The sequence below is a fragment of the Micromesistius poutassou genome (assembly GCF_964030765.1).
Source record: "Micromesistius poutassou genome assembly, chromosome: 8".
NCBI classification, from domain to species: Eukaryota; Metazoa; Chordata; class Actinopteri; order Gadiformes; family Gadidae; genus Micromesistius; species Micromesistius poutassou.
In genome coordinates, this window is record NC_140278.1 from 16,874,449 (window position 1) to 16,888,066 (window position 13,618).

Consider the following 13,618-nt stretch of genomic DNA (forward strand, 5'->3'; position numbering starts at 1 on the left):
GTCGCGGAAACAGTAGAGGTTCCTCTCCCCGAGGACACAGATGGAGGAGGAGGCGTGGGAGAAGGAGGGAATGCTGAGGTCCAGGGCCGCTTCGCCCAGGACCACCGTCCAGTCAGGCTGGAGGACACACACACACACACACACACACACACACACACACACACACACACACACACACACACACACACACACACACACACACACACACATGTTATGACCTATTCCTTTACCTCTCCTGCCCTGAAAGACTCGCCAGAATCCTCCTGAGCAGAACGTACTGAACAGGAATAATTGCTTTATCTGTGTGTGCTATCGGATTTGTATTACATCTTATATTTTATTTGTATTTATTGATTGCCGCTTTTCCTCCACTTCTGTGCTTTGGTTAATGCATCCCACTCTCTATTGATTCAGTGTTTCCATTATTCTAATCCACTGTCCAATTCGCTCTTTAATTAAATTTGTTGGCAATAATTATTTTTATTGTGCATGTTCAAAGCTCTTTGTAAACTGGCGCAACACAAGTCAAGTTTATTGGTATTATAATTAATTGCAATAGTTACAAACTGCTGCGACCTTTGACCAGTTACACAAAAGCAGAATTGTGATTCAGACATTACACGAGTCAAACTCAGTTGTACTGTAACGCTGCCCTTGTAAGTGGCCTGTAGATAACAGAGTTGTCGTTACGGCTGAGATCCTAGCGTAAATGTCTTCTGGGGATGTGGAACATGTAAGCGTAGGGTCACAGAAAGGCTGGTCCCCCCCCCCCCTCCTCACAGCTCATTCACTCAGTTCCTGGCATCCGACCAATCAGATAACACTTCATAGCTAATTTAGGAGCCCATTGGCCGAGAAAGGGAAACGAGGGACATTTGATTGGTGGCTCACCGTCAGTCTCTTCCCCCCTGTCTTCAGAGGAAGCTCTGCGTCCTGTCGGCTCTCCGCCTCTGTGGCCACAGCCAGCGTCTCATACCTGGGACAGACACACACACACACACACACACACACGGACAGCAACACAACCTTAATCTGGGCAATTCTCACAATGTAACAATCTATCAGAGATAAAGATGGAGAGTCATAGACTCCGACCTCTAGACTATCATGATCTAATTTCTTCCTTTTTCGTGGAAAACGTGTGACGTCAGCGTAAAAAGCCGTATGGAACATAGGATGTCATTGATACGCCTACTTAGTCAGTCTTCAATGTGGTCATCCACCAGTAAAACACATGTTCACCAGAACAGCAAAACGTATTGTTAGGGCTTTCTGAATAAAACATTGTGCTGACTTTGGAAAATGTTACCGTGCCATCATTCTGAACCTTGACTTAAAGTTCTACTTCAATCTGATTGAAGTAAAAAAAAAAAGTAAAGTCCTTCAGATGTTTAACAGTGAACCGTCTTCTATAAAATCCTTAAGTTTTACATGAAACCCAGCTTTACAGAATAGCTAAATATTTTCTCTGCAATTTACTGATCTAGGACCGGCTGACTGAGCACGTGAGCACGTTTTAACTGCACAAGTAAACCAAGACACACATTCAAACAGAGGCGATCTGCCCATACCCAGACCGTACGACCCACTAGGCCAAACCCCACTGAGCAACTCTTGGCCCCACTCTGAGGCATATGAGGGGGGCCTTTATCCGAGGGGCCCCCTGATGGTACCACCATTTTGCCTCCTTAACGGTCCAAAAATCGCGTGGGAACTTGCACCTGTAAACCCAGCGTGTGACATTTGTGTTTCCCTTAGCTCCGAGGACCAGAGAAGCCAGGACAGCGCCAGGACCTTTCTGGAACCCAGGAGGGGTTGCAGGACTTTGGCATCGGGCCGTCCTGCGGTGCGTCCACACGGTCGGAGCCTCTCTCTGCATTAATATTAATCTGATCCATGTACAAGGGGGGGTGTCTTTTCCCCTCTGATTGAGAGCGTGTGTCAGGTCCCAGCGGAGACTAATGACGTGGGGCTGCTAAATAATAAAGTGTTTAGGCTGATCCCCGGTCAGTTGATGCTGGCGTGTTCACCCTCAGGACATTTCCCGTAAGAGGGTTGGCAGTTACAGTAGACTGGCGGGAACTGATCTCTCTCTCTCCATCTCTCTCTCTCTCTACCTCTCTCTCTCTCTACCTACCACTCTTTCTCGAACAAGCTCGACATGACACAGAACTTTGCTGGTCCAAACATTGAATCCGTGATTTATTATTACCTTAAGTTGGCTCCCTGAATCGGACCATCCATCATACTTTCTAATTTCATTTGCAGTTAAATTAAATTAGGCTGTGTCCCACTTGTAATATTCCCGCTTTATAATGGCTGAATGCAGCCTATGTTTCATCTCACATATAATCTCACATGCGTTCAGAGTCGGTGATGTCAACTAAGGACATTGGACACTGTACTGTGTGTGTCCCTGTGTAAATGCTCGGAGGACCTTTTGGGTTGAGCTCTCCCTACTTGGTGACAGACAGATGAGGTATTCATTACTTATACTTGATAAATATTTAAAAGTTTCAGCGTGCCACATTTGGATATATAGGAACTTCATGCTATGATCACAACCTCTGCAGTGAAACAGAAACCTTTAGAGCACTTTGTAACATATTTCTGCTATTTATGTTTTTCTTAGTTTTGACGTATTGCTGGATGCACTATATTCTAGGTTGCTACACGTTTCTGGTTAAATAAATTCCTGGTTGTAATAAATTCCTTGTGGCAATTTATTCCTAGAAATTGATCCTGGCCTTGTTACAGGTTGAAATAAATGATTGATTGTTACATGATACTGTTTGTGACTGATGTCTTGATATAATTTATGTCTTGTTCTAACTGATTGTAACTGATGTCTGGTTGTTACTGGTTAGAACCGATGTCTGGTGCCAACACATTTCTGGTTGCAACTGATGTCTGGTTGTAACTGATTGTAACTGATGTCTGGTTGTAACTTATTGTAACTGATGTCTGGTTGTAACTTATTGTAACTGATGTCTGGTTGAAACTGATTGTAACCGATGTCTGGTTGTTGCTGAGGTCTGGTTAGAACTGATGTAACAACACATTTTGATGTAGCAACACATTTCTGGTTGTAACTGATGCCTGGCTGAATGGACAGATGTTGAAACAGCAGCCCAGTGAAGAAGTTCTTCTACAAGGCTTGTCCTTGTGTGAATGAGTGCAGCAACAGGTCTAATTATACTAAAACAACACTCATAATAACGATGGCTGTCGCTGCTTTGCACCTCTTCGTTAGATATTCTGCTAATGATGTCCTTGTGTTGCATGAATGGACAAAGAATGAGTGTGTGGGAGAAAGAGAAAGACAGGAATATAGAGGAAAAGAGAGGAATAGAGAGAAAGAGGGAACGAGAAAGAGAGATTGAAAACCACAGGAAACTGATTATTCATCTACATGCCTACCATATGGGTAGACCACAAATGTGTGTCTCTCTCACACACACACACACACACACACACACACAAACACACACACAAGCTTTGAAATGGGAATCAGAAATATCTGTCATCATGGGAGATTGAGTCGGAGGAAACACTCATTTATATGAAAGAGGATCTAGCGGTGAAACGCACACAACCACACACACACACACACACACACACACACACACACACACACACACACACACACACACACACACACACACACGTTATACAAACTCATGCACATGTATACACAGACACACACCACCGTTATACAAACCCCGGCACACATGCACACACGTTGCACAAACACACACAAACACACACGTACAGTATACGGCAAATCAAGCTCTCATTCATAAAGGCAGGAGACAGGCCAGCAGGGCAAATAAACGGAGCTAGCAGAACGAGGACTTCAGCCCATAGATTATAAATACATCATATACAGATATAATAGACCTCTCAGGCAGAAACATTTTGGACAAATCAATCCTAAGAATCACTACCTTGTATTTGCTCTTGAGTATGTATGAGTTTGTTTATGTGTGTGTGTGTGTGTGTGTGTGTGTGTGTGTGTGAGTGAGAGAGAGAGAGCGGGAGAGAGAGAGAGCGGGTGAGAGAGAGAGCGGAAGAGCAGGAGAGAGAGTGGGTGAGAGAGAGTGAGGGACAGAGAGACAGAGAGAGAGATAGAGAGAGAGCGGGGGAGAGAGAGAGAGAGAGTGGAAAAGCAGGAGAGCGAGTGAGAGAGAGAGAGCGAGGGACAGAGAGAGAGAGAGAGAGAGAGAGTGTTTGCATTTGTGAGAGAAAGAATGCGCTAAACAGAGACAGAGTGAACTTATATACATATGCGTTACAGTGACCCACCTGTAGCTCTCCAGCTGCCTGGCAGAGGAGACGGTGAGGAAGTTGTCGGTTCGAGGGCAGTAGGCCAGTGGGCCAGGCAGCAGGAAGCCGGGGAGAAACCGGCCGAAAGAGTAGCTCTCCTGCTCGAAGAACATCAACATACCGTCCATAGACTGGATACACACAGAGTGGTGGCCTGGAAGAGAGAGGAGAGAGGGACAGATAGAGATAGAGAGAGAGGGAGGGAGAGATAGAGATAGAGAGAGGGAGAGATAGAAGTTACTTTCATTGGATTCTAGGTGTATGTCATTAAGGATCGGGTAGAGTTTAGGCATCTTGTCGATCTGAGATTCAATATTAATCTCACAATAAGCTGATTTGAGCACACATCTGACGATAAGGTAAAGATTTTTAATACGTTGAATCAAGGACCCGACCATCATTTAAACATAGACCATTGGCTGCTTCATTGGATGGTTCAAAGTTGGACAGCGGTTCAACATTTAAAAAAAGTTAAAACTTCAACAAACTCAAGCAAGAAATCGAAAATTGTAACTTCACCTAATTCAACTTGAACCGATTAAAACCTTGAGCACGTCTGAACACATCTTGGTGGTGGTGAAACTGAACATTCCCCCAACACGGTGTTTCTGCAGCCATAATGACTGTGTGCTTCACCTTGGGTTTCCTGCAGCCCGGTGGCTTTCTCCTGGTTCTGGTTTATTTCAGGGCGCTGTGGAAGGACAACAGCGGGCCATTCCCCGAGCCTCGGTCTGATATCTACATTAACACCTAGCGGTGCACACCTCCGTCGACTGTGTGTGTGTTTTTGTGCGTCGGTTTGTGTGCATCTGGAAATTCCTGCTGTATAAACACACACACACACACACACACACACACACACACACACACACACACACACACACACACACACACACACACACACACACACGTACAACCTCGGCTGTTAAGCAGCAGGGCTGTGTCGGTAGAGCACTATAATTAGGCCTCGCCGCGCTATTAAAACTCCCGCTGGCATCAAGCAGAGGTCAAAGAGACAGCCACCTACAGTCCACACACACACACACACACATGCTAACACGCTCACACATCATGCCTCGTGTGTGTTTTGTGTGTGTGTGTAAATTGGAGATGTGTAAGTACACCATCTAATTTGTACACTTTGATTTCCTCTGTGCTCTTTAAATAGTAATTTTGCGGCAAGAGCGGCGCCAAATACAACCCTGCCAATAGACTGAGAGCTAGAGTTCACTATAGACTGAGAGCTAGAGTTCACTATAGACTGAGAGCTAGAGTTCACTATAGACTGAGAGCTAGAGTTCACTATAGACTGAGAGCTAGAGTTCACTATAGACTGAGAGCTAGAGTTCACTATAGACTGAGAGCTAGAGTTCACTATAGACTGAGAGCTAGAGTTCACTATAGACTGAGAGCTAGAGTTCACTATAGACTGAGAGTTCACCACCAATAGATTGAGACATAGAGTTCACTCACTACCAATGCAGTGAGACCTAGAGCACAATTCTGATAGGCAGCGAGTTCTGAATGATGCACCAATATACATACAATATAAGTCATAGAGCTCCTACATTAAGGACACCGGAAAATATACAAACGTGAAAGGTTAAAGGTGAATTTGACAGACACCCAGCAACATGTGGGGGTAACGTTTCCGGTGAGGAGGAAAACATGGGATTCGTGGAGGATGTGTAGATCTGGCGTTCGTGTGTCTTAACGCATTTGTGCGTGTATTTGCATTACAATCAAATACTAGTGTGAGAAGCCAGGATAATCAGACGGTACCCTGTAGTCTGGGGCGGTATGTTTCTGACTGAATATGATGGAGGAGTACTTGGAGAGGAAGCCGAGCTGACCCTTTTCCTTATTCAGCATGCTATTAACAATGTTTTGACTTAAGGGTATAAATAGTGCAGCAGGGACCAGGGGAGCGTGGACGGACCTCACGGACGGCTCTCGCACACGCACGCACACACACACACACACACACACACACACACACACACACACACACACACACACACACACACACACACACACACACACACACACACACACACACACACACACACACACACACACACACACATCCGGACCCCCTATGCTTTTTTTTTTTATTCCCAAGGAGCATGCAAACGTTTCATCCGTCAGAGACAGGTCGGGCCTCACCAAACCGCCCGCCCCCCCCCCCCCCCCACACTCCTCCCAGCACCAGACCTTGAAGCGCGTTCTCCTCCGCCTGCGGGGGTATTTTTAGACTAGAATAGGACGGGGCAGGGGTGACGTTCCTGCGCTGGGCTGCTGCTGCTGCTGCTGCTTCTGTTGGCGTGGAACAGCTTCAACCGGGGCCGCAAACACCAACACTACCTGCCACTTTTCAGGGGGCCGGGGTTTCCCAGGCACCGGTGGAAGGAATGCAAGGGTTGTGAGCGGTCAGACTGCGGCGGTTTAATAAAAATATCCCCCGTTTCCCTAACACATACACGCCTGCCCAATTACGAGCGGCGAGAGGGCAGTGCATGGCGGGCGCAACGAGGGCCCAGCGGTGTCCCCTTACCAGGTGTGTGTGTGTGGGTGTGTGTGTGTGTGGGTGGGTGGGTGTGTGTGTGTGTGTGAGAGCCGGCGCGGCCACACCCATGCAGAAGCCATTAAAGGGCCTCTATTATGGTGCGGCAGCGGCGGTGGTGGTGGTGCAGAGGTCACGGAGCTGGAGGAGGAAGCCACTCGTATTAGCCCCATTAGGAATAAGACATACGCAGACACACACACACACACACACACAGGAAACAAAGAATACACCGCCATACGCACCCATTACATAGTCACACCCGGGTTTATACATGCATGTGTGCATGTGTACATGACACACACACACACACACACACACACACACACACACACACACACACACATAATCTTTGGTTTGCACTACACTTTGTGTGTGTGTGTGTGTGTGTGTGTGTGTGTGTGTGTGTGTGTGTGTGTGTGTGTGTGTGTGGCCTTAGCGTGAACCACTCCCTGGGACAGTGGAGCTGTTAGAGCAGTAATAGCAGCGAGCTGTTATTACATTACTGCTAAATGACCGCTATTATAGACATTAAGACAAAAAAACACACATTCATAAAGGAGAGTGTGTTCCACTTTTTATAACAGGCTCAACGCGTGCATCTGTGATTTGTCTAGATTTTATGAGCATATCTGTATCCCGTGTGTGTGTGTGTGTGTGTGTGTGTGTGTGTGTGTGTGTGTGTGTGTGTGTGTGTGTGTGTGTGTGTGTGTGTGTGGGTGTATGGTATGGTTGATGTTATGCATGTGTTTGAATTCATTGATCAGGTGTGTGGTGTACCATGTTTGTGTTGCATATATGCTTAGTTAGAGTTGTGTTACAGAATTTCATTGGACATTGTATGTTTACTGTGGATGTGGTGTACCAAGCTGTGTGTATGTAAGAGTGTGTGTGTGTGTGTGTGTGTGTGTGTGTGTGTGTGTGTGTGTGTGTGTGTCTGCGAGTGCGTGCCTGCGTGCTTGTCAGCATTAGCAGATGCTCATTTGTCAGTGGTGGGGTTTTCATCTCCAGGTTAGCGCTGGGCTAACAGTGAGGAGGTTGTGTGTCAGCGTTGGGATCGCGTATCCCAAGCAGCACTCATCCGATTAGCACAACCCACCGCACAATAAACCAGTAAACTGTCAACTGAGCGGGGGACTGACAGACGGACAGACGGACACACAGGGCTGGAGTCAGAGGAGAGGGGCAGCCCTGACGGGATGATCCAGACCGGAGAACAGAACTGTTGTCATTCTGAAACCTAGTTTCACCAGCGTAGGTTGTCAGATTGTAGTCGTGAAGCACGCTACACACACAGTATATGTTGGCCATGGGTGGTCCAGTGTCAGGTTCGGGTGTTTGACAACCAGGTGAAGGGTTTTGGGTTCATACCCCGAGGTCAGCAGTCTATAGCCCTGTGGGCATCTTTGAGCCTCAGACCCTACCCTGCTTGGTATGTCGCTCTGGATGAGAGAATCTAGATGGCTTAATAGTCACAGTACTTTAACAGTGATTGAAATATTGATATATTGAAAACAGAAAGAAAAAAGGTTGTTGTTAATTGACAATTGTGGCTGTTCATTTTGCACAATAGCAGAAAATGTATTGCTAATTGATGCCATGCCCCTTAGCAAGGCCATAGAGGGCAACCGGTGGATCCAACTCCATGCAGTGGTGGTGCCACTAATAATTTATCCTAGCAGAGCATCTCCTTCTACAAAGCACTGGTTTTACATCCTTTACTGCCATCTAGTGGTCGATACAGGGAGCAAACGCTGCCTGAAAATTAAAAATGACCATAGAAGGAAAAGTTCTGTTGTTACTGCCGTACAATGTATCACGATAGACCGATAAAAAGAATGATGAATAAAAGAGAGACTGACAGAGAGCGAGGGAAAGTATATAACCAGAATAAAACAAAGCGTTAGTGTGTGTGTGTGTGTGTGTGTGTGTGTGTGTGTGTGTGTGTGTGTGTGTGTGTGTGTGTGTGTGTGTGTGTGTGTGTGTGCGTGTGTGCATGCGTGCGTGTGTGCGTGTGTGCGTGTGTGTCTGTGTTTTTCCTCTAGCTCCCCAGAGCTAGAGGAAACTGGCATGACTGAAAAAACACATCCAATTCTAAAGACTAGAAATGAAGGGAAAGACAGCTGAAGTATAGATGAAACAAAAGGAGACAGGCAGGCAGGTTTAGTGGATGTGTATCGTTCTTAGTCACTGGCTCTGGGAAAAACTAATCAAGGGAAAGCCCTCAACTAGTCCCTGTGTCCAAGAGAAATACACACACACACGGCTCCACAATACAGCCTTTATTTTTAACTGCTATTTCAAGTTCTTAAAAGGGGCTTCCCCCTGTGTGTGTGTGTGTGTGTGTGTGTGTGTGTGTGTGTGTGTGTGTGTGTGTGTGTGTGTGTGTGTGTGTGTGTGTGTGTGTGTGTGTGTGTGTGTGTGTGTGTGTGTGTGTGTGTGTGTGTGTGTGTGGTATTAAACAGAGCAAGAGGAGAAAGTGCCAGATACTTTGGTCTGGCAAGATGGACTATTGGATCACTTTCTATTTGAGGAGTGTGTGTTTGAGCGTTAGCAAATGTGTGCGTGTGTGCATATGAGTGTGTGTGTGACTTTTTGAGTGACAGAGAGAACATTGTGGGCTTATAAAAACAGAAAGAGTATATTATTGTACACGCATGTACTTCAGGGTGTGTGTGTGTGTGTGTGTGTGTGTGTGCGTGTGTGCGTGCGTGTGTGCGTGCATGCGTGCGTGCGTGCGTGCGTGCGGTACCTGTGGCTCCTCCAAAGGGGCCAGATGTCATGTTGCAGGCGGTTCTCTGGAGGTTGTGTTCATACACCAGCTTCAGCTGGTACTGGGCCCCATGCTCCACATTCCCTGCTGTGCCTGTACAACGCACATGAACCGACCGACACACACACAAACACATACACACACACACTTTGGTAAGAGGCATGGTGACCGCTAATATATTCTTGGACTGGGGATCATTAGCTTGACTCTATCAACAAAGTGAAACCACAGGAAAATTCAGTTCAGTGTTTCTTGGAGCTATGGGTGGCTCTTTCCACTCTCGGCCCATCCAATAAAAGGGAGGTCAGTGGTTTTTGTAGGGGTGTGTGTGTGCGTGTGTGTGCGTGTGTGCGTGTGTGCGTGTGTGCGTGTGTGTGTGTGTGTGCGTGTGTGTGTGTCTGTGTGTGTGTGTGTGTGTTTGTGGGTAGGTGGGTGTGTGTGTGTTTTAAGGCTGTGTGATATAAACAAAATAATTTATCCCGATATGGGTCATTTCATAATTCGATAACAATATTTAGTGAACACATGAACCTCCTAAGATGGTGCAATTTGATTGGTTCACTATCTCGGGATATTTGGCAATATCCCATGATTGAGATTTCAAACTCTGGATAATGTTTGAGTGCGCGTGATGGTCGTCTCGCTAATAAAAACAAATAAACCGCTAATAAAAACTAATAAATCCTGGCAAAAAGTGTTATCTTGTATTTCTTGTATTTTTTAAGTGTTCACGTGTAGTATATACTAGAATAGTGAATAGTGAATACTATTATATAATATATATAATAGAATACTAGAATAGTGGGGAATAGCCCAGGCTAATCCCCACTATTCACGGAGCCTTCGGCGAATAATTGTTAAATATCACACAAGTGAAATGCACTTTCTATTTTCTCATTTTATTCTAAATGCTGCCAATAAACTTAAGTATAGGAATATAAAAAGTTAAAATCACAGCCATTAAACAAAATAAGTACAATATCAAAATAATTTTAAAAATTAAAGTTTAAGAAATCTCCACTAGTACAATCAAAACGAGTACTCTGCGTAACTCGGCTCGTCCACAGGTCTGTTGTTAAAGCATAAGTGAACCCACTGTGTCAGCTCGAATTCAAACATTACATGAGATAAAGAAAATTTGTTTCTGGCTGAGCGTTCTAGGAAGGAGGCGTGTTACGACCCACGGCAACTTTGGGATACTTTTTTAGTAACGTTGTTATCTATATGAGCGTTATTATGAGCTATGTTGTATATGAAATGTGCCACAACCCGTGGGGTTATACTGAGCTTAACCCTCAATCGGACACAGAGATCAAAATAAATCACTGCTCGTCACGTATCCGCACACCAACGACTCTTTCAAACTTGTTTGAGATTGCTTTTCGTTCTTTTTTCTGTTTCACTCTCCTCCATGGTTGTTTCTGTATTTGTCCTGTACGTGTAGTGAGGAAGCAGGGTCAGAATGACCGCAAAGTAAAATAGTGATAGGAACGACAGAGGGAAATATCTATTGATAGACATTTTTCTCTCGTCCCCGGATATATATTGTCATATTGTCGTGGAACTATCAATCATAACTATACTACAAATTGTATTAACCTTTTTTTGTAATTACTTTTCAAATTATGAGGAATTGTATACATTCTCACTGTACCTAAAGATACCTACCTTCCTCTCTCTGACTGAGAGCTATGAAGATCATTTGCATTTTCATTACCATTGTAGCCACGAAGTCTAGGCTATGCCAATTGGCTGAATTCTTTGTTGTGTAGATTCCTTTAACTGTGTTGCAGCCTTGCTTGCAGACATGTCCACTTCCCCCATAGTGCATTGTAGTTACACTTGGCCTCTCCCGCCAATCCTAAACTCTCCACGATGGTCACCCCCACTCACTTTTGTTACCTGTGTATTCACTACCCACAATGCAAACGTTTCCCTATAAGAATCTTGTTCACCCATTGTCTCACTGAATGTATCCTTGGTAACCTTCTGGCCGACGTGTCCTATAAAGACGTTTCTCTGCATCACATTTCAAACAGCCCTAGTGAGTGAGTGAGTATGCCTGGGTATCTTACCTGAGACAGAGTACACAGAGAGCTTTCTGGGTTGAAGAACAGCCAGGTGGAGCTGATCTGAACACCTGTAAAAAAAAAAAAAAAGTAGGATGTCAACATCATCATTGTCATCCATCTTCCAACACTGCTCCGACCAACCAAACATGCTCTGGGTCGTGCACAACACACACACACACATTGAATATTGAAAAACATATTGAAAAACTGCTCTCACAAATGTGAGTGCTCCCAAACATGCTGGCCATTGAGAGAGCAAAATCCCTGAGGAGTGGAAAACGTGCCTCTGGTAGCAGTCTCCAAAATGAACTCTCCTGAAACAATCCAGTTCACAACCTCACAACATATGCAATGTGGTGTTGGATTCGGATCACCACGTTCAGATTCCTTATGCAGACCGGCTCGTTGGTCTAGGGGTATGATTCTCGCTTAGGGTGCGAGAGGTCCCGGGTTCAAATCCCGGACGAGCCCTGAGTTTAGCTTGAATGGATAGCAACCAACTTTGGAATATTATTAGAGTGTTGTTGTAGGAAAAAATAACTATAGTATCCATTCAAGTGTCGAATTTAGTTATGGAGTGTGTTATTGTGACTATAATTATTTTATATTTCTGCCTACAACAGCACCTAGATGAACAGACCTTTAATAATGTTCCAAAGTTAGTTGCTATACATTCAACCTAAATTAAGGGCTCGTCCGGGATTTGAACCCGGGACCTCTCGCACCCTAAGCGAGAATCATACCCCTAGACCAACGAGCCAGTCTACCCAGTCTCTCAATGGCCACCGTGTGTGGGAGACCTCACATTTGTGAGAGCAGTTTTTCAATAATGAAGCACATTAAGTCAAAAGAGAGAAACAGGCTCACGGATTACACTCTTTTTCATCTGATGTGTGTTGGCTGCACAAAGATTGACGTTGATACTCAATCTATTGTGCGCCAGCAGGCGAAACCACAAGTGTCGCATTAAGAGAGAGCCTGATTCAGGCTACCTGCTGTGGGTGACATTGGGCACATATATGGGGGAAATGTGTGTAAATTCTAAAAGTGGAGTGGGAGCAAAAATGCACTGAATATGATGCTAGTTGCACTTAATGGTGGGCCGCTTTTTTTCAATTTGTGCCATCATTGAACGATGATGTATGTGGGCCCTTTGCACTGAAAAAAAATACTAATCACTCATTCTGCTGTTTTTGTTTATTTTAAAACTTTTTGTATTTGTCGTTTAACAAGCGAATAGACATCGATTATCGTTTATTAAATTGATGACATATTCTAAAGCAGTGTCAAACGTGTACAAGAGTCAAACTTAGTTATGGTGTGTATTATTACTATACTACACAAAATTACTATAGTTATGTGTTTGCCAATAACTGGACTTAAGTGAATGGTATGGAAGTCAAAAGATGTCCCCGAGTTGATAGCTTCCAATTCAAATGTCAAACTTCGTTATGTTGTGTTATTATGACAATAGTTATTTTGTATTTTTGCCTACAACAGCACTTGGCTGAAAAGACGTCCCATAGTTTATTACTATCAATTCAACCTAAATTGAGGGCTCGTCCGGGATTTGAACCCGGGACCTCTCGCACCCTAAGCGAGAATCATACCCCTAGACCAACGAGCCAGTCTATATCTGTCACTGAACATGGTCAGCCGAATACAACATACGCTCTGAAGTTGTAGACTGGACTGTTTCAGGAGAGTTCATTTTGGAGACTGCTACCAGAGGCCCATTTTCCACTCCTCAGGGATTTTGTTCTCTCAGTGGCCAGCATGTTTGGGAGCACTCACATTTGTGTGAGCAATTCTTCAATAATGAAGCACATTAAGTCAAAAGAGAGAAACAGGCTCACGGATTACACTCTTTTCATTTGATGCAGA

General features: G+C 44.8%; 1 protein-coding gene and 3 non-coding genes across 4 annotated transcripts in view; 1 reads left to right on the top strand and 3 right to left on the bottom strand.

Moving 5' to 3' along the window:
- bbs9 (Bardet-Biedl syndrome 9) overlaps window positions 1-13,618 on the bottom strand; it is a gene marked incomplete at its 3' end in the record, with an annotated part of 66,344 nt that overhangs the window by 50,177 nt on the left and 2,549 nt on the right. The window contains exons 4-8 of the mRNA XM_084471939.1: window positions 11,738-11,802; window positions 9,642-9,755; window positions 4,306-4,480; window positions 892-976; window positions 6-117 (exon numbers count right to left, since the gene is read on the bottom strand). Coding sequence (XP_084328065.1) covers window positions 6-117; window positions 892-976; window positions 4,306-4,480; window positions 9,642-9,755; window positions 11,738-11,802 — 551 coding nt within the window. The remainder of the gene's footprint in view (window positions 1-5; window positions 118-891; window positions 977-4,305; window positions 4,481-9,641; window positions 9,756-11,737; window positions 11,803-13,618) is intronic.
- AC3HAE_022479 (transfer RNA proline (anticodon AGG)) lies at window positions 12,134-12,205 on the top strand. Its single transcript has one exon. It is a non-coding gene; the product is annotated as a tRNA-Pro (tRNA).
- On the bottom strand, window positions 12,423-12,494 carry AC3HAE_022450 (transfer RNA proline (anticodon AGG)). The gene has a single exon. It is a non-coding gene; the product is annotated as a tRNA-Pro (tRNA).
- AC3HAE_022451 (transfer RNA proline (anticodon AGG)) lies at window positions 13,290-13,361 on the bottom strand. Its single transcript has one exon. It is a non-coding gene; the product is annotated as a tRNA-Pro (tRNA).